This window comes from Cervus canadensis, chromosome 13 (assembly GCF_019320065.1).
Source record: "Cervus canadensis isolate Bull #8, Minnesota chromosome 13, ASM1932006v1, whole genome shotgun sequence".
In the NCBI taxonomy this organism is placed as follows: Eukaryota; Metazoa; Chordata; class Mammalia; order Artiodactyla; family Cervidae; genus Cervus; species Cervus canadensis.
The window spans coordinates 46,505,130-46,524,818 of NC_057398.1; the positions used below are offsets into that span (position 1 = coordinate 46,505,130).

General features: G+C 41.8%; 1 protein-coding gene across 1 annotated transcript in view; it reads left to right on the forward strand.

Annotated features, from left to right (window-relative positions):
• The first annotated feature begins 6,447 nt into the window (after positions 1-6,447).
• DESI2 (desumoylating isopeptidase 2) overlaps positions 6,448-19,689 on the forward strand; it is a 43,392-nt gene continuing 30,150 nt past the window's right edge. Inside the window, exon 1 of the mRNA XM_043485337.1 lies at positions 6,448-6,731. Within this exon, the coding sequence (XP_043341272.1) occupies positions 6,690-6,731 (42 nt within the window). The 5' untranslated portion in view covers positions 6,448-6,689. The remainder of the gene's footprint in view (positions 6,732-19,689) is intronic.

Sequence of the window (19,689 nt, forward strand, 5' to 3'; positions counted from 1 at the left end):
TTCTTAAGTTGTCCAAACATGTGACCACAGCTTTCTAAACAATTAATATTTGAAGAATGAAGATCCAACAAAAGGAGAATGAGCAAGAGATTGTGTGTGTGTGTGTGTGTGTGTGTGTGCTTAGAGAACTGACTTATGAAGGAAAAGCAGAAGACGCATGGTGTGCTGAGCTTTAGCTGTCCCCCAGGGGGGAGGTACCCTAGTCCATGTTCTTCTTTCCCTCCTTGGACTTTAATTTCACAAACTGGTTCCTTTCCCCTCACCAAATAGAGGGAGGGAAAGTATTGCCTTATGTGATTGTGGAGGCTAGCTAGACAAGTCTGAAAGCCATAGCACAGACATCAGGAATGGAAGATGAGGAGCATGATGGGACTTGCTATTTGATTTGTTGGGACAAATCAAAGCTATTTCCACATATAGAATTTCTCATTTTACTAAGATCAGGAACAAGACAGGGATACCTGCTGTTCATCACTGTTTTGAAGGTTCTTATATTACAAGAGGAAAATAAAATAACCATTACAAATACAAGGAGAAAGGAGATAATTAATTTCAATAATTAATTATATGCCTAGGAAACCCAAAATTAGGAACAAGAATTCCTAGAATAAGACCATTGGATGGCTCAATATGAGATAAATATTTAAAATTCAATACCTTTTCTCTATAATATTTATATAACAGTTAGCAATAGAAATAATAAAAGTTATTCATTGTAGTGACAAGTTACACAGAATTAAATTTAACATGAAAGGTATATGCCATACATGAAAAACATCTTTAAAAGCTTTATTGAAAGGGGTTTTGAAACAAGATCTGATAGAAATGTTTGATGGAAAGAAGAAAGAAAATGATCCAATTTAAAATGAGCAAAAGATATAGTCATTTCACAGAAGAGCATATTCAAATAGCCGATAAACATATTAAAAACTTTTTTTTTACTGTGTACTATGTGCCAGAAACTGTCCCAGTGATTTATCTAATACTCTTCAACCATACTATGCAGTGGGAACTATTATTATCGCATTATAGAGACAAGGAAACTGGCACAGAGAGGGTAAATAATTTTTCTAAGGTCACACAGCTGTAAGTGAAGTCTCAGGCAGACTGGCTCCAAATCAGGTGCTTATCCACCAAGGATGCTCAGTCACACCAGCAGTCAGAAAGATATAAACCAAAGTTACAATGCGGTTACTTTTCTTGCCTGATGGCAAAAACTCAGAAGAGTAACACTCTTGAGAAGGAATGAGAATCAGGGATGAGAAGAAAAAAAAATTCTTCTGCATTTCTGAAGGAAAAGTGAACTTTTAAAGCTTTTTTGGAAAACAGTCTAGCAAGATCAATTAAAAATATTAATCCTCTTGGACCCACTCTTAGAAATTAGAAATTTATCCATGAGCTAGGAGGACCAACATATACAGACAATCAGATAGTTTTATAAACATGCTGTGCCAGTTGCTCAGTCGTGTCCAACTCTCTGTGAGCCTGTGGACTGTAGCCCACCAGGCTCCTCTGTCCACGGGGATTCTCCAGGCAAGAACACTGGAGTAGGTAGCCATGCCCTCCTCAGTTTCATATACATCTATGTGTGTGTATATATATATACACAGAATTATATATATATACACACACACATATATATACACAGAATTTTTTATATATATATATATACACACACACATACACATACACCTACAGAACGCTAGGGGGAGAATTAATGTCTATCAGCAGGCGAACGGTTGAATAAATGATTGTTCATTGACCATATTGATCAATGTGTTGATTTAGAAGATTTTCCACAAGATTTCGTTAGAGAAAAGCAAGCAGCAGGGAAGTCTTTACAGTATGATCCCATTATATAAATGAAACAAAAGTTCTGATATGAGAACACAGGAAAAGCTATGGAAAGATACACAGCATTTTGTGTACATCATGTGCATATGTATGTCTATACACTGTGGGAGGGGGAGAAGGGATGTATCAAGAGACGTAGAGAGGGAAGATATAAAAACTCTCAAAACTGGAGAAGATGGAAAACAATAGAAAAATAGCATGGAAATTTTTCTCTTTATGTAAAATGATGTGTCTTCATAAAGACAAATGAAAGAGTGACTGTCAACAAACTAAGACCCCATGCAGCCAAATAATAAAGATAAATATTAAAAAAAGAGAGACGGAAATTGGAGATGGGGGCTTGCTGAGAGAGTAACTCAGCTCACAAAGGGCAAAGGGAGTGTTTCGAGTAAGAGGTGAAAGGAACCAGTAGTTTGAGCCCTCAGTAAGAGGTGATATGATGTGCTTAATGAAGAGCGCCTGCCTGCCTCTCCCCACACCTGTAGTTTGTTCAACTGGGTTAGAAGGAGAGGAAGGCCACAGTGAGGAAGAGAAACAAAGCAGCTGGGTACACCAAAAAAGAATTTGGGAACCTTGCCACAACCTGAAGACAGTAATGCACACAGCATCCACTATCACTCAACATTGCCTGGCAATTCAACACTATTTCCCTAGTATATTTGTATTCCCTATTTAATACCTTCTCTCTCTCCAACTTCCCTATAATCCACCCCTCCCCAACTCTCCAGTGATCATCTTGCCTCTTATTCATTGAGAAAATCAAAACAAATCGGAAAAGAACTGCCCTCATTTGTCTTCTATACCTTCTGTACCATCATATGCACCTTATATGCTGTCAGTACAGATAAAGCATCGCTCCTACCTAAGGCCAACCCCTCATTTATGCATTGGATCTCTTCCCCTTCTTACCTCACCCATGGAAACCCCCCTCTCTTACATTATCAATTTCTCTCTTTTTACATACAAGTGTACTTTGGTACTTGACATCATGGATGTCTAAAAGGCATCTGCAACTTAAAATGACCAAACCTTAAGTCTTGATTTCCCTTTTCCCAATTATCATATCTTATAAATGGCACCATCATCCACACAATTTTTGAAGTCAAAATCTAGAAGTTATCCTGGAGTATTCTAATAAACTTAACATCCAATCCATTAGCAAGTCCTGTATACTCTACTTCCAAAATATTCCAAATTAATTTCTTAGATGTTCCTCACTACCCCCAATATCCAAGCCACCTTTTGGCATGCACTTGTGGAATAGCTTCCTAATTGGTTGAAACAATTAGTTTTGCTGTTCCCTTTGTCTCCTGACATTGTAGGGCTGATTTCTTGTCATTCAGATCTGAGCTTAATCAATCTGATTTCAGTATTGACCATGGTGATATACAGATTGTCAATACCGAAATCAGACTGATTATATTCTTTGCAGTCAAAGATAGAGAAGCTCTATACAGTCAGCAAAAACAAGACTGGGAGCTGACTGTGGCTCAGATCATGAATTCCTTATTGCCAAATTCATACTTAAATTGAAGAAAGTAGGAAAAACCACTAGGCCATTCAGGTATGACCTAAATCAAATCCCTTATGATCATACAGTGGAAGTGACAAATAGATTCAAGGGATTAGATCTGATAGACGGAGTGCCTGAAAAACTATGGACAGAGGTTCATGACATTGTACAGGAGGCAGAGATCAAGATCATCCCCAAGAAAAAGAAATGCAAAAAGGCAAAATGGTTGTCTGAGGAAGCCTTACAAATAGCTGAGAAAAAAAGAGACATGAAGGCAAAGGAGAAAAGGAAAAATATACCCATTTGAATGCAGAGTTCCAAAGAATAGCAAGAAGAGATATGAAAGGCTTCCTCAGTGATCAATGCAAAGAAATACAGGAAAACAACATAATGGGAAAGACTAGACATCTCTTCAAGAAAATGAGAGATACCAAGGAATCATTTCATGCAAAGATGGGCACAATAAAGGACAGAAATGGTATGGACCTAATAGAAGCAGAAGATATTAAGAAGAGGTGGCTGATTTATATCAATGTATGACAAAACCCACTGAAATGTTGTGAAGTAATTAGCCTCCAACTAATAAAAAATTAAAAAAAAAAAAAGAAGAGGTGGCAAGAATACACAAAAGAACTATACAAAAAAGATCTTCATGACCCAAATAACCACAATGGTGTGCTCACCCACCTAGAGCCAGACATCCTGGAATGCGAAGTCAAGTGGGCCTTTGGAAGCATCACTATGAACAAAGCTAGTGGCGGTGGTGGAATTCCAGTTGAGCTGTTTCAAATCCTAAAAGATGATGCTGTGAAAGTGCTGCACTCAATATGCCAGCAAATTGGGAAAACTCAGCAGTGGCCATAAGACTGGAAAAGATCCATTTTCATCTCACTCCAAAAGAAAGGCAATGTCAAAGAATGTGCAAACTACCACACAATTTCACTCATCTCACACGCTAGTAAAGTAATGCTCAAAATTCTCCAAGCCAGGCTTCAACAGTACGTGAACTGTGAACTTCCAGATGTTCAAGCTGGATTTAGAAAAGGCAGAGGAACCAGAGATCAAATTGCCAACATCTGTTGGATCATCGAGAAAAATATCTATTTCTGCTTTATTGACTATGCCAAAGCCTTTGACTGTGTGGATCACAACAAACTGTGGAAAATTCTGAAAGAGACGGGAATACCAGACCACCTGACCTGCCTCCTGAGATATCTGTATGCGGGTCAAGAAGCAACAATTAGAACTGGACATGGAACAACAGACTGGTTCCAAATCGGGAAAGGAGTACGTCAAGGCTGCATATTGTCACCCTGTTTATTCAACTTATATGCAGAGTACATCATGAGAAACGCTGGGCTGAATGAAGCACAAGCTGGAATCAAGATTGCCAGGAGAAATATCAATAAGCTCAGATATGCATATGATACCACCCTTATGGCAGAAAGCAAAGAGTAACTAAAGAACCTCTTGATGAAAGAGGAGAGTGAAAAAGTTGGCTTAAAACTCAACATTCAGAAAACAAAGATTATGGCATCCGGTCCCATCACTTCATGGCAAATAGATGGGGAAATAATGGAAACAGTGAGAGACTTTATTCTCTTGGGCTCCAAAATCACTGCAGGTGGTGACTGCAGCCATGAAATTAAAAGATGCTTGCTCCTTGGAAGAAAAACTATGACCAACCTAGATAGCATATTAAAAACCAGAGACATACTTTGCCAATAAAGGTCCGTCTAGTCAAGGCTATGGTTTTTCCAGTGGTCATGTATGGATGTGAGAGTTGGACTATAAAGAAAGCTGAGCACCGAAGAATTGATGCTTTAGAACTGTGGTGTTGGAGACGACTCTTGAGAGTCCCTCGGACTGCAAGTAGATCCAGTCAATCCTAAAGGAAATCAGTCCTGAATATTCATTGGAGGGACTGATGCTGAAGCTGAAACTCCAATACTTCGGCCACCTGATGTGAAGAACCGACTCATTGGAAAAGACCCTAATGCTGGGAACAGTTGAAGGCAGGAGGAGAAGGGGACAACAGAGGATGAAATGGTTGGATGGCACCACCGATTGGATGGACATGAGTTGAGTATGTTCCAGGAGTTGGTGATGGATAGGGAGGGAAGCCTGGTGTGCTGCAGTCCATAGGGTCCCAAAGAGTTGGACAGGACTGAGCAACTGAACTGAACTAAACTCTGAGCTTAAACCTCAGCAGCTTACGGAGACCTTCCCACTGCAGCCAAGTTAAGATTACTCTCAATCACTTCATCCTATTTTAACTCTCTATAAAGCATATTTTGCTCCTCCTCCCTATCGTTTACTCCATACTCCCCAGGGCCTACATCACCGCCTGGCAAAGGGCAGGTACACAACAAATAATTTTTGAATGAATGCAAAAGCACGTACTGTGTCCCAGGGTTGTGCTAATCTATGAGCTGTCTTCCCATTTCAGCAGGATAGTTTCATAAAATGTAAAATTCCACATTGAGAATTAACTGGATGCATGTTATACCCCTTCTCCTGCTAGTAACCCACCTTCGTCTATTTTTCTCCCCTTGCAAAATAAAAACTAATAGTGAGATGGGACTTGGAAAACAGGGTCATCAGTGTGGGCTTTTGCTACATTCGTGAGGCTTCATCGAGATCAACGCGACAGAAACCAATCACAGCAGTAACGGATAAAAGAAGCAGATGGACAACCTCACGGCCCACAAGGACGGACGGCAAGGCTAGGGCGCACACCGCAAGCACTGCATGCTGGGAGCTGTAGTCTCCGGGCTAGGCCTGGCCAGCAGGACCCTGCCCCCGCAGCATGCTGGGAACTGTAGTCGACAGCTGGTAATGCACCGCAAGGAAGGACCGCAGTTAGGACTCCGCCTCTGCGCTTCCTCATTGCATGCTGTGAATTGTAGTCTTTCTCGGAACGCGCTCCCCCAAGGCGGAAAAGCACCAAGGCTGCGCCATCTTAGGTGCGAGTGCGGCAGTGGAGGCCAGAGCGCAGGCGGGCCCAGCCCCTGCCGGCCCCGCCCCCGGGAGCCCGGCGCCCGCCCCTTGTTCGGGCCCCGCCTTCCCCCACGTGTCTGCCGCGGGGGGAGGTGCCTGAGCCAGAGCGGCCGCCTGCGGTCCGGCCCCGTAGGCGCAGAGGGTCCTGTCGGCGGCGCCCGGGAGCGACTAGCTTCCCGATGCTTCCGCCCTGGCTCCCGCCGGCCGGGCTGTGCGGTTAGGGCCCGGCTCCGGCCCCCTGAGGTGTCCGCGTGGGTGAGGACGGTTTCGGCCCCGCGGAACGGAGCGGCTGGAGCGCGAGGCGGCGGCCGCCGGGAGGAGGATGGGGGCTAACCAGTTAGTGGTGCTCAACGTGTACGACATGGTGAGTACGGCGCCGGCGCCCGAGCCCGGCCCCGGCCGGCATTCTCTCGCTGATGGGTTCGGACCCGGCCCCTCGCGTTTCCAGCCTGGCGTCGCCGCCTCCCACTTGGTTCACCGGGGTTGGGGGAGGGGAGTATTATTTTTTTAATCCCTGCAAACGTCTCCGCGCTTCTTAGCTTTTCCCGGTCTGCCCCGGGGCTTTGGCCAAGACTCGGTTCGCCTCGAACCTCCCTCGTGCCCCGACTTGGCTCGGACCCTGGGCTGGGCCCGACCTTTTGGCCGACGAGCAGTGTCCTTTCCGCGAAGCTTGGGTCGCGGGTCGGACTTCCCGCTCCATCACCGGAACCCCGGGGCAGCCCCGCTTCTCCCACCCCAATTGCCCGCTCTGCCAAAGCAGCCCGTCTTCAAAAACTCCCAAGCCCCTCCAAGTCCAGAAAGTCACCGATTGTCGACGCCAGTGCTAGAGTCTCTTTAAAGGTGAACAGGAGCCAACACACCCTAGCCTCCAAGGCAACCTCATTAAAATGAATGAGGCTAAATTAAAATTTATCCAGAAAGTAGCCCATCTGAATTATTTAGGGGTTCGTGGTGGTACTCCTTTCCTAGATTCTGGAGACCTCTCTCCAGGTGATGCAACAGGTATCTGACGTGGCCGCAGGAGAAGGACGAGTTTGTTGTGTCATCGAACTTTGGGGGTACTGCGAGCATACAGAAATGAGTCCAAACGTTGGTTTGCGTTATAATCGCCATTGAAATAACCGGTACGCAGTTACTGTTGCAGTTAGATGCATGCTTGGGTTTGTTTGCTTTTGGTCGATTAGTTTTTGTTTTATGAGAGGTCACCACCACTTGGGATGGTTAAAATTTCGTAAGTGGATTGACAAGTGAAAAAGTCCCCAGCATTGTTTTTGTTAGCTTAAAGATGAAGAGCCAAAATACGGGAGGTCGGGAGTCGTGGTTCTCACTCATAGATGTAAACTTTGTGTTCCCTTGTATTGTTTTTTAAGTTTTTAAATTTACACTGTAACCTCTTGGGTAGGAAGGAATTCCTATGCCTCAGTTTGGGAATTATGTGAGAAGGCCATAGAGACTGCTTGGGACCTGAGGGGAGTACTCCATTGAGTTTGCATATAAACTTGGAGGTGAAAGGAGATAGGTTAGCATACTGAGAAAAGTGGAGTATGATAGGGAAAAGTTCCAGAGAGGAATAATCAGAACCAGAGATTTTAAAAGAGCTTGGTACTTTGTAAAGTCTTTGGCCTGTGTCACTGGTTAAGAAATAATTCTCTAGATTTAAACTTTTTGTGGATAGCTGCGGAAGCCTTTGTTTTTCAAGAATTTTATTGCCCTTTTACTGTTTCTGCCTGGTTCCCCCGTCAGTGGTCTGAATTTGGTTTCTTATTTATTCATGCAGATTGTTACACACCATTCCTCAGGATATATTCTGTTCTTGAGAGTACAGTATACGTTTTCTTCTAGATTGTTAAACCCCTTTGTAAATTAGGATTATGCAGTGGCCAGAGGGCCAGTTTCATTGCCTAAAAGAAATCTGTGAAAATAGAGGAAGAGAGCATTTTGCTTTTTTAATAAAACTGGAGATACATTCTTTGGCTTACAATGGGCTTCTTTACACTTTAGGTAGTCTATGAATAACAAATCACTGCTATGTCGTAAACGTAGGGACAGCTAGAGATGATTCTCAAACCAGTATGTTTTGAAGGGAGGAGTGTTCTGAAAGATCTTTAAAATGTTAACTAGTTCTGAAAGATCTTTAAAATGTTAACCAGATAACAATTATTCTTCATATAGCTTTTCTGAAGTAGGTAGTTACAAAATAAATAGAGAAAAGGGTACCTGCCCAGAGAGCTACAAATAGGATCTAGAATTTCCAGACCACAGTCTGTTTCATTATTTTTTCTACTGAATTGTTCCTGGGTTTATTTCTTATATGTTGCTCTTTGCTGTCAACAGGAGGAGCACGTGAATGTTGATCAGAAATGATAAATAGCTGAGTTACTAGACTTCTAATAAACTTGAGTTTATATGTTCTCCTGAGGGCTTTTGGTCTGTAAGTGTCTTATGTCACTAACTCAGCAACCTACAGTTATTTAGTTAGGACCCTGTAGAAGTCACAAAGATGAATTAATTATGCTTTCTTCTTTAAGGAATTTAGAGTGTCATAGGGGAGGTACACTAGTGGTAACAATTCAGAACAATGCCATGGTTTTGATAAGAGCAGAACAAGATGTCAAGAAGACAGTGCTCTTGTAGGATCATGGAATGCTGAAAAATAAAGGGGAAAACCTTGAAGAATGGGGAGGATTTCCGCAGGCAAGGAACAGTCAGCGCAAGCAGACTGGCAGGAGAAGGAAAGCACAGGTTGGATTTGGAAAATCCAGTGTAGCTAGAGTGTAGGATGCATGAAAGGAGACAAAACTTTCAGTTTGGCTAGAATTTTTATTAGTTTGGGGCTGAGGGGATGGTCTGTGAGCCAGGGGGAACCATTTAAAGTTTTCGAGGTGAAGAGCAGTGTGGTCGGAGTTATGTTTTAGAATCAAGACCAGTGGATTGAGGTATAAATTTGTAGCTATTATACTCATTTTTCTCAAGTCAGTTTTGGGTTTTGAAGCATCTTTGCTTGATGTCAAGGGCAAATTCCTTTTATCTTTGGTAGTACTTCCTATTCATCATAAATGTCTTTGATGAGGATTGCTGTGGTCTGTCGGAACAGGCCGGGTACATCAGCTGTCTATCTAGTCTAGACTTTGTAAACATGAAAATCAGCCTTTGATTTGTGCTTACAGTCGCTGTTCATAGGGATCTCTTGCAGTGTATTCTTGTTCCTCTTTCTCTGTGAGACTGTTGCCTGCTCTAGTTGACTGTGTTTTTCCTGTTCAGTAGATTGGGAGCTGCTGATCATTTCTTTTCTTCCATAACTCTGTCACATATATTTTGGGAATGAGGTTATTCACATATTGCTAATTTATTGGCATACATAGTAAAGCAAGTGATTCAGATTAGTTTCAATTGCTGGGCCAGTCTCTGGCATAGTCACTTGGACACAAGGTCTTCCTTTGTCATAGATTCAGATTTTGTGCTGCTAAATGAATTTTTAGAAACCAAAAATATGCAGTAATATGATGTTTATAGATTTCATCCTATAAACAATTTTCTTCCTGATTTTTAAATAGTATCTGCACATCTTCAGAGTCACAGACACTTTCTAGGAGTCTTCAGATGGAGAAGTTTTTGTCTGGACTCCATTCTTTTGATTCTCCTCACCCCATTGTACTTCTCCAAGAGTGTGAGGCCATGCAGGTATGACAGGATCTGACTTCCTGCACATCTGTAAATCTAATTCACTCTTCTTGAAAGAGTTTCAGACTCACCTGAATATACTTTAAATCTAAGTGATTCCATAGTTTCTTTAAATCAACATGTCCAGGAACAAACATTTTTCCTTTTCTCCTTTCCTGACCTCAGGCCCCTCCCCCTTTCTCTACCCAACCCTCCCTCCTACATGCTCCCACGGGAGCGCAGACACACATTGCTTGTGTTGTAATTTTATCTCAATAACTAGCACCTTCTTCTGCTCAGTTTCCCAAGCCAGCACCTTGGGAGTAAAACTTAAATTCCTTTTTATTACAAACCCTTCAAACCCTTCCTGTCTCTTAGTTTGGTTGATTTTATCTGGAAGTAAGAGAGAGCTTGACGATCAGTGGCTTAAACTGGAAGGATTCTTAATCCAGAGATTAAACAGTCCCTGTGTTAGTTGAGCAGCTCAGCCAAGTCAGCAAGGACCAAGATGTTTTCATCTTTTTACTCAACTGTCCTCGGCACGTTGGCTTTTCTTCCTGCACTGTCCCCGCGTCACTGTAACGTGACTGTCGGGCACCCGTGTCCTCCTTCACTGAGCTGCGAAGACAGGTGAGCAGGACCGTTCTCCACCTGCACCTCTCCTTTTAATAACAGAAGAGAAAGACTTTGCCAGAGCCACCTTCCTTTCCTGAGAGATTGTCCAGAGTTGGCTCACAGTGACTGTGATGAAGCTGAGAAGGAGGGTGTGTGGCTTTTCCAGCCTTTGTGGTGAGTTGTGAGTAGGCAGGTAGCTGGGAGCCTATGATGTCTATCACAGACTTCACTTTCTGAATATTCTTTAAATTAGTTATCTTACCCCCATTTCCACTACTGCTTCTCAGTAGTTCAGGCCCTCATTATCTCTGCTTCTATAATAGACTTCTTATGAGTTTCAGTCTCAAATGTTACTTCATTTTAGTCCGTCTTCCCTTCTGTGACCAAAGTAGTCTTCCTGAAACATAAATGATTGGTGCCATTCCTCTGCCTAAAATTCACCTGGAAGATAAAGTCTAATAACTAAGGCCGTTTTTGATGCACCTGACTACTTAAAAAAACCTTTCCTACCAGTCCCCTGCTACCACCCCTCCACCTAATATTCACTCTTTATGCTCACACAGTGAAATTTTTAAGTTATCCAAATAGGCTATACTGTAACCAGTATCTTTTACACATGCTGATCCTTCTGTCTGGAGTGTCCAATTCCAACGTTGCTCAGCTATTAATACAACCCCTGTTCCTTCTGACTATAGCTTAGCCTTTACTCATGAGACTTGCCTTAACTTCTGGGCCCTAGTTGTACTTTCTACATGTCTCAATAACTGCATGTGTTATCATTCTGCCCATCCCACTAGACTGCAAGTTACTTGATTGTTGTTGTTCGGGCACCCAGTTGTGTCTGACTCTTTGCATCCCCATGGGATGCAGCACGCCAGGCCTCTCTGTCCCTCACCATCTCCTGAAATTTGCCCAAGTTCATGTCCATTGCATCGGTGATGCCATCCAGCCATCTCCTCCTCTGATGCCCTCTTCTCCTTCTGCCCTCAAGCTTTCCCAGCACCATAGACTTTTCCAATGTGTCAGCTTTTTGCATCAGATGACCAAAACAATGGAGTTTCAGCTTCAGCATGAGTCCTTCCAGTGAGTATTCAGAGTTGATTTCCCTTAAGATTGACTGGTTTGATATCCTTGTGTCCAAGGGACTCTCAGGCGTGTTCTCCAGCACCACAGTTCAAAGGCATCAATTCTTCGGCACTCAGCCTTCTTTACGGTCCAGTCTCACAACCTTAGGTGACCACTGGGAAGGCCATTGCCTTGACATACGGACCTTTGTCAACAGAGTAATGTCTCTGCTTTTTAACACACTGTTTAGCTTTGTCATAGCTTTCCTGCCAGGAAGAAAATGTCTTCTGACACCAGGGCTGCAGTCACCATCTGCAGTGATTTTAGAGCCCAACGAGAGGAAATCTGTGACTACTTCCACCTTTTCCCCTTCTATTTGCCATGCAGTAATGGGGCCAGATGTCATGATCTTAGTTTTCTTAATATTTAGTTTTAAGCCGGCGCTTTCACTCTCCTCCTTCACCCTCATCAAGAGGCTCTTTAGTTCTCTTCGCTCTCTGCCTTTCAGGTGGTATCCTCCTCATATCGAGTTTGTTGATGTTTCTCCCTCCTGTTTTGACTCCAGCTTGTAACTCATCCAGCCTGGCATTTCTTAGCATATAGATTAAACAAACATGGTCTCTACCGTTTATGTCCTTTATTGTGCCCATCTTTGGGCACAGTGTTCCCTTAATATCTCCAGTTTTCCTGAAGAGATCTCTAGTCTTTCCCCTTCTGCTGTTTTCTTCTAGTTTCATACATTGTTCATTGAAGAAGCCCTTCTTGTCTCTCCGTGCTGTTCTTTGGAACTCTGTGTTGAGTTGAATATACCTTTCCCTTTCTCCCTTGCTTTTCATTTCTCTTATTTCTTTGGCTATTGGTCAAGCCTTCTCAGAGAACCACTTTGCCTTCTTGCTTTTCTCTTTCTCTGGATGGTTTTGTCTGCTGCCTCCTGTACAGTATTATGGACCTCCATCCACAGCTCTTCAGGCACTCTGTCTACAAGAGCTAATCCCTTGAATCTGTTCGTTAACCATCACTGCATATTCATAGGGGATCTCATCTAAGTCATACCTGGCTGACATAGTGGTTTTCCCTGCTTTCTTTAGGCCTGAATTTTGCTATGAGAAGCTGATGATCCGAGCCACAGTCAGCTCCAAGTCTTGTTTTTGCTGACTGTATACAGTTTCTCCATCTTTGGCTACAAAGAATGTAATCAATTTGATTTCAGTATTGGCCATTTGGTGGTGTCCATGTGTAAAGTTGTCTCTTGTGTTGTTGAAAAAGGGTATTTTCTATGACCAATACATTTTCTTGGCAAAATTCAGTTAGCCTTTACCCTGCTTCATTTTGTTCTCCAAGGCCAAACTTGCCTGTTACTTCTGATATCTTTTGACTTCCTACTTTTGCATTCCAATCCCCGTTGAATAGAACATCTTTTTTGGTGTTAGTTTTAGGAAGTCTTCTGGGTCTTCATAGAACTGATCAACTTCAGCTTCTTCGGCATCAGTGGCAGGGGCATAGACTTGGATTGCTGTAATGTTGAATGGCTTGTCTTGAAAACGAACCAAGATCATTCTGTCATTTTTGAGGTGGCACCCAAGTACTGCATTTCAGACTCTTTTGTTGATTATAAGGGCTACTCCATTTCTTCTATGGGATTCTTGTCCACAGTAGTAGATACAATGATCATCCGAATTAAATTCACCCATTCCTGTCCATTTTAGTTCACTGATGTGAACTAAAGATGTCGATGTTTTTTCTTACCATCTCCGCTTGCCACGTCTAATTTATCCTGACTCATGGACCTAACATTCCAGGTTCCTGTGCAATACCCTTTTTTGCAGCATCGGATTTTATTTTCATCACCAGACACATCCATAACTGAGCATCGTTTCCACTTTGGCCCCACCCATTCTTTCTCTCTGGGCTATTAGTAGTTCTCTTCCACTCTTCCCTAGTAGCATATTGGACATCTTCATCCTTTGGTGTCATATCTTTTTGTCCCTTTATGCAGTTCATGAGGCTCTAATGGCAGTATACTGGAGTGGTTTGCCATTCCCTCCTCCAGTGGATTACGTTTTGTCTGAACTCTTCGTTAGGACCCGTCCGTCTTGGGTGCCCTGCATGGCATGGCTCCTGGCTTCATCGAGTAACGCAAGTCCTTTCGCCACAGCAGGGCGGTGATCCGTGAAGGGGAGTCACTTGGTAGCATTGTACTGTCACCAGTGTTTAGAACAGGGCCTGTCACTAGAAGGTGTTCTGTAAGTAATATTTACTAAATGAACGGGATTTTAACTAGGCAGTTTTATTAGAAATGGGGCCAGTTCTTAAATGGCATGAGAAAGTCATCTGATCCCTCTTCTCCTGTGTCAAATGCCTGTTTCTGGGGTTTTTTTCGCTGTACTTTTACTTAGTTTATTGTAGGATTGTAGCTTTATTGTTGGAATTGGGTGACCAAGAAGGGGAATAGGATAGGAAAAAATATCCATTATTGTTCTTTGGCATAGCTTCTTTCAGGGGGAGGGAGGTTGTTTTAAACACTGTGGAACTACACTGAAGAAATGTTCTTTACTGGTTTATTCTTTTGAACTTGGGTGTTAGTCACTCCTTGGAAGATAATCCCTCCAAAAACATTGTCAGTATCTGATTAATAGGAACTAGTCTTAAGTTAATAGGAACTAGTCTTAATTTTCTTACACCAAGTATGCTTCTTGGACCAGTGACTCTCCTACCACTTGTTCTAAAAACAGTGACCCACAGGTCTAACTTTAAAAAAAAAAAAAAAAAGGACAGTCATAAGTCTGCCCTCTTGTGTTATCCCTAACAGTATCTGCTCTTCTTTTTTCTTCCTTTCTTTTTTTTGGTTTAGTATGTAAAAGAATCCAGTGCCTCTATATGTTCGTTTTATATTCCCTCAATAATAAATTGCCCCAAACTTAGTGGTTTACGACAGTGCAGATTTATTCTCTCACATTCGTGTAGGTCAGATGTTTGGGTGGACTGGGCTGGTTCCTCTGCTCTCGGTCTCATAAGGTTTGAAAGCAGGTTGTCAGCTGGCCTAGGCTGCAGGGACAGATCTGCCCAGCCTGTTAAGAGTGTGACGAAAATTCAGTGGCCTGCAGTTGTAGGGCCGAGGTCCCATTCCTTGCTGCTGTGTCAGCCAGGCTTCTCTCAGATGCTTAAAGTCTCTTGCATTCCTCACCTGCATCCTTCATCTTCAAACCGGCAATAATGCACTGAGTCCTTGCCACACTTTAGAGGGCTCTGGCCTCCCCTTCTGCCACATCGATTCCACGTGCATCCAGAGGAAGTTCTCTGCTTTTATGGGCTTTTATATATAGATGAGACCTAGAAGGATATTCCAGGGGAGTATCTGTCTTGAGGGCTTCCCTGATGGTTCAGATGATAAAGAATCTGCCTGCAATGCAGGAGACCCAGGTATATGAGACCCACGAGGGTATTCCAGGGGAATATCTCTCTTGAAGTCTATAACTTTACTTCTGAAGGTCCCTTTGTTGTGTAATACAGCATATTCACAGGTTCTGTAGACCAGGATCTAGACATCTTAAGAAGTCGTTCTGCCTACCACACCATCTGTGAGAGACATTTTGTAAACCCCAAACTGTTCAGTGTTCCCTTTCAGCACTCCTTTGGCTTGCCATGGAGTAAATGCTAACCTGGTAACTTAGAATGGAAAATCTGATGTTCAGTCATCCCCCAGTATCCTTGGGGGAATTGGTTCCAGGCCCCACCCCAGATGCCAACGTCTGCAGATGCTCAAATCCCGTAGCTGGCCATCCCCGTGCACAGATGCAGAAACTGTGGATTCAAAGGCTGACTGTATTTATTGGGGAAAACAAAGTCTACATTTCAGGTATTCCCATGTTGTTAAAGAGTCAAATGTATTAAAAAAGTAAAGTTTGGAAGCTTTTTATGGTGACAAATACTCAGATATGAAGGGTCCAAGCATGTTAATGGCTACAGACTCTTCGAAGTACAGTGGTACCGTGTATACCAACCCCAAGGTCACGTGATGAGGGGTAAAGTTAGCCAAATAGAATTTAGTGAAACTTATAAATTACTTTTAAATACCAGGGAGAGCATACTATTTTAGGTGAATTCTTTTGTTAAACAGGTTTTTCTTAAGTTACACTTTCCATTTGTTGACTGTCAAGATTTTCTGTAAGATATTTAAATTCGAAAGCACTATTATTGTTCCTGTGTCACCCGGTTGGTTGTTAGAATATAAAGAGAAGCTGCCAAAATAATGTTACTGTTGTTGGTCAGTCGCTAAGTGGTTTGACTCTGCCACCCCATGGACTGCAGCACACCAGGCTTCCCGGTCCTTCACTGTCTCCCAGAGTTTGCTCAAATTCATGTTCGTTGAATTGAGGATGCTATCTAACCATCTCATCCTCTGCCTCCCTCTTCTCCTTTTGCCTTCAGTCTTTCCCAGCATCACCATCTTTTCCCCTGAGTCTACTCTTTGCATCAGATGGCCAAAGTATTGGAGCTTCAACTTCAGCATCAGCCCAATGAATATTCAGAGTATTAAACTATGAGAAAGGCAAAGCAGTAATAAAGGGAAACAAGATATGTGTAAAACAGTTTTGTTTCTATTTATCTGGAATGTATTTAGTATTTGACTGTGATAGTCCCTTACCCATGAAATGAAAACTCAAAAATTAACTAACTGACCCCACATTATTTGAAAAAAAAGTCTCTCCTCACCAAATTGTGATGTCATCTTTATCATAATACTGAATTCTTGCCCATACAGAATTGATTAGTCTCATTACGACACTATTTTAATTATTATAATTTTACAATATATTTAGTATATGGCTGGGCCAGTTTCCGTTTATTATCATTCCAAAGTTTTCGTGACTACTACTCATTTTCTTTTTTAGGAATACTTTGTAAGGCTCTGAAAAAATTCCATACTTTTTTTGTCTCTCTTTTTTTAATTTTATTGAAGTAAACATGAAATTTATTGTCTTGATCATTTTTAGCTATTGTAGTTCAATGTACATTCACATGGTTGTGCAACCAGTCTCAGAACTTTTTGTCATCTTTCAAAAGTGAAATTATACCCATTAAACAACCATTTCCCACTTCCCCTTCCCCTCAGTCCCTGGTTATCACCGTTCTGCTTTCTTTGTCTATGAATACATAACCTCATACAAGTAGAATCATGCAGTATTTGTCTTTTTGTAACTGACCTATTTCTCTCTGCATAGAGTTCTCAGGGTTCATCCCTCTTGTAGCATGTCAGTTTTTTTCTTCTCAAGGCTGAATGATAGTCCACATTTTGTTTATGCCTTTATCTGTTGATTGATGTTTACTTTCACTTTTTAGCTATTGTCAATAGTGCTGCTGTGGGCGTGGGTATAGAGATATTGGTTCCAGGTCTCTGCTTTCAGTTCCTTTAGCTATATATCCCGTAGCCCATAAAATTTTTTTGAGTTTCATAACATTTCAGCCTCATGTCATCCCTCTAAAAAGGCTTCCACTAGCCTAAAACGACAGAAAGAGTTTATACTTTTGTTCCCAAGTGAAAAGCCAATGCTAGTTAATGAATGATCTGTGAGTCCCCACGTTCATCGGAGGTACATAGTATATTTATCCTATCTTAAATTATCATTCTATAGAAGTCTATTTCTTGACCTTCTGTACTATTCATTTATTTAGTTACCTGTGCACCATTACAGATGTTTAATTGTGGTATTCTACTGTGTTTTGATGACTGGTCATGAGTTTCTCATATTCTCCTTCAGAATTCTCTTTTTTCCTCCACATATCTATTTTTCAAACAGAATTTAAAATCAGTTTATCAAAAAATTCATTAAAAATTGAAGTATAATGACACTAAATTTGTGAATAATTTTTGGGAAGAATAGATAGATTTACAGTATTGAGTCTTTTCCTGTAATAATAAGAGCAATAATAATAATAACAGTTTTGTGTGTTTTGTGTATGCCAACCATTGTAATAAGCCATTCTCTCATATCCCTTTTAAAAAATGGTGAAATAGGCTTAGTTGAAGAGCCTGTTCAGACTCATGCCTTAAGTGGTAGAGCAGGTTTTTTTTAATTAATTCATTTTAGTTGGAGGCTAATTACAATAGTGTGGTGGTTTTTGCCATACATTGATATGAATCAACCACGGGTGTACATGTGTCCCCCATCCTGAGCCCCCCGCCCACCTCCCTCCCCATCCCATCCCTCTGGGTTGTCCCCTGCACTGGCTTTGAGTGCCCTGTTTCATGCATTGAACTTGGGCTGGTGATCTATTTCACATATGGTAGTATACATGTTTCAATGCTATTCTCTCAAATCATCCCACCCTCGTCTTCTCCCACAGAGTCCAAAGGCTGTTCTTTATATCTGTGTCTCTTTTGCTGTCTCGCATATAGGGTCATCGTTACCATCTTTCTAAATTCCATATATATGCGTTAGTATACTGTATTGGTGTTTTTCTTTCTGACTTACTTCACTCTGTATAATGGGCTCCAGTTTCATCCACCTCATTAGAACTGACTCACGTGTTCTTTTTAATAACTGAGTAATATTCCACTGTGTATATATACCACAACTTTCTTACCCATTCGTCCACCAGTGGACATCTAGGTTGCTTCCATGTCCTAGCTGTTGTAAACAATGCTGTGATGAACAGTGGGGTACATGTGGGTAGAGCAGTTTTGAACCAAGAGCTCTTAACACTAAAGTCTGTGCCACTAACCACCATGTAGCACCCCTCATCCATGGAAAGTGCTATGTTTCTCTTTTTATTTGTCCTAATCTTACACACATCGGTAAACTAAGTTTCATTGTGCTCTTCCGGAACCCATGAATAGGTAGTGATTTGTAAACATCCCCTACATCCTCATCCTTTTCTGTAAATGATTTTGTAAATGGTTGGTTTTATGTGTCAGCTGGGTAGGGAGCCCAGTTTTCGGTCAAGCAACAGTCTAGGTGTTGCTGTGAAAATATTTTCTAGATTTGGTAAATATTTAAATCAGTAGACTTTGAGTAAAACAGATTATCCTCCATAATGTGGGTGGGCCTCATCCAATCTGTTGAAGAGCTTAAGAAAAAAGACCAAGATCCTATAAAGAAGGAATTTTGTGTCAGACAGCTGTAACGTCACTTCTTCCCAGCCTCTCTAGCCTGCTGTCCTGTCCTGCAAATTTCAGACTTGCCATCCCCCACAATCACATGAGTCAATTTCTTAATAATCACTTCCTTACTCCCACCGCCCCCATCCAAGTTAGATTTTGTAGTCTACCATTTTAATCATTCCCTCTGTCATACTAGTCTAGCAGCTGTAGTTAAATTGAACTCTCCATCTACTCGATACCTCAGCAGCCAAATGCAGCTAGAGAAAAATATACAACCATACAGACTAATCTCACTTTAAAATCATGACCACAAACCCCAGGAGGACCCTAAATGCCATTTGGCAACATTTCCTTATTTCTCTAGTCAACTGACTTACCCACTCTCCAAGACAATTGCAGTATTTCATGCTCTCTTTCCACCTTCTTTACTGTCGGCTGATGACTTCACTGCTTATTTCATTTAAATTAAAATAAAAAAATTGAAGAGAATGTTCTCACCCTTCCACCACCACTGTTCATCTCCTGTTACATGGAATGGGACTGTCTGAGGTCAAACCTTCCCCTGTGTGCTGAAACCCAGACTCTGCTACGCAAGGACTTTGCTCTCAGAATTGTCTTCTTATGTTCTCTCTCTTCAGGTTTTGTTTTGTTTTTTACCCCTACTTTCATTCCAATCAGCATACGAATATGCTGTAATATTTTCCAACTCTTATCCACTTGAATCAAGGAGAACTAGTGGGATACTTCAATATTATTTCTGTTAACTGTCCACCATATTGTACCATGATGTTCCCATGGTGCTCTCAGCCTGGGGGTTTATGTCATTTTAAATCAACTTCCAAAGAAATTTATTACTTAAGAGGCTAACAAATAACGAAGC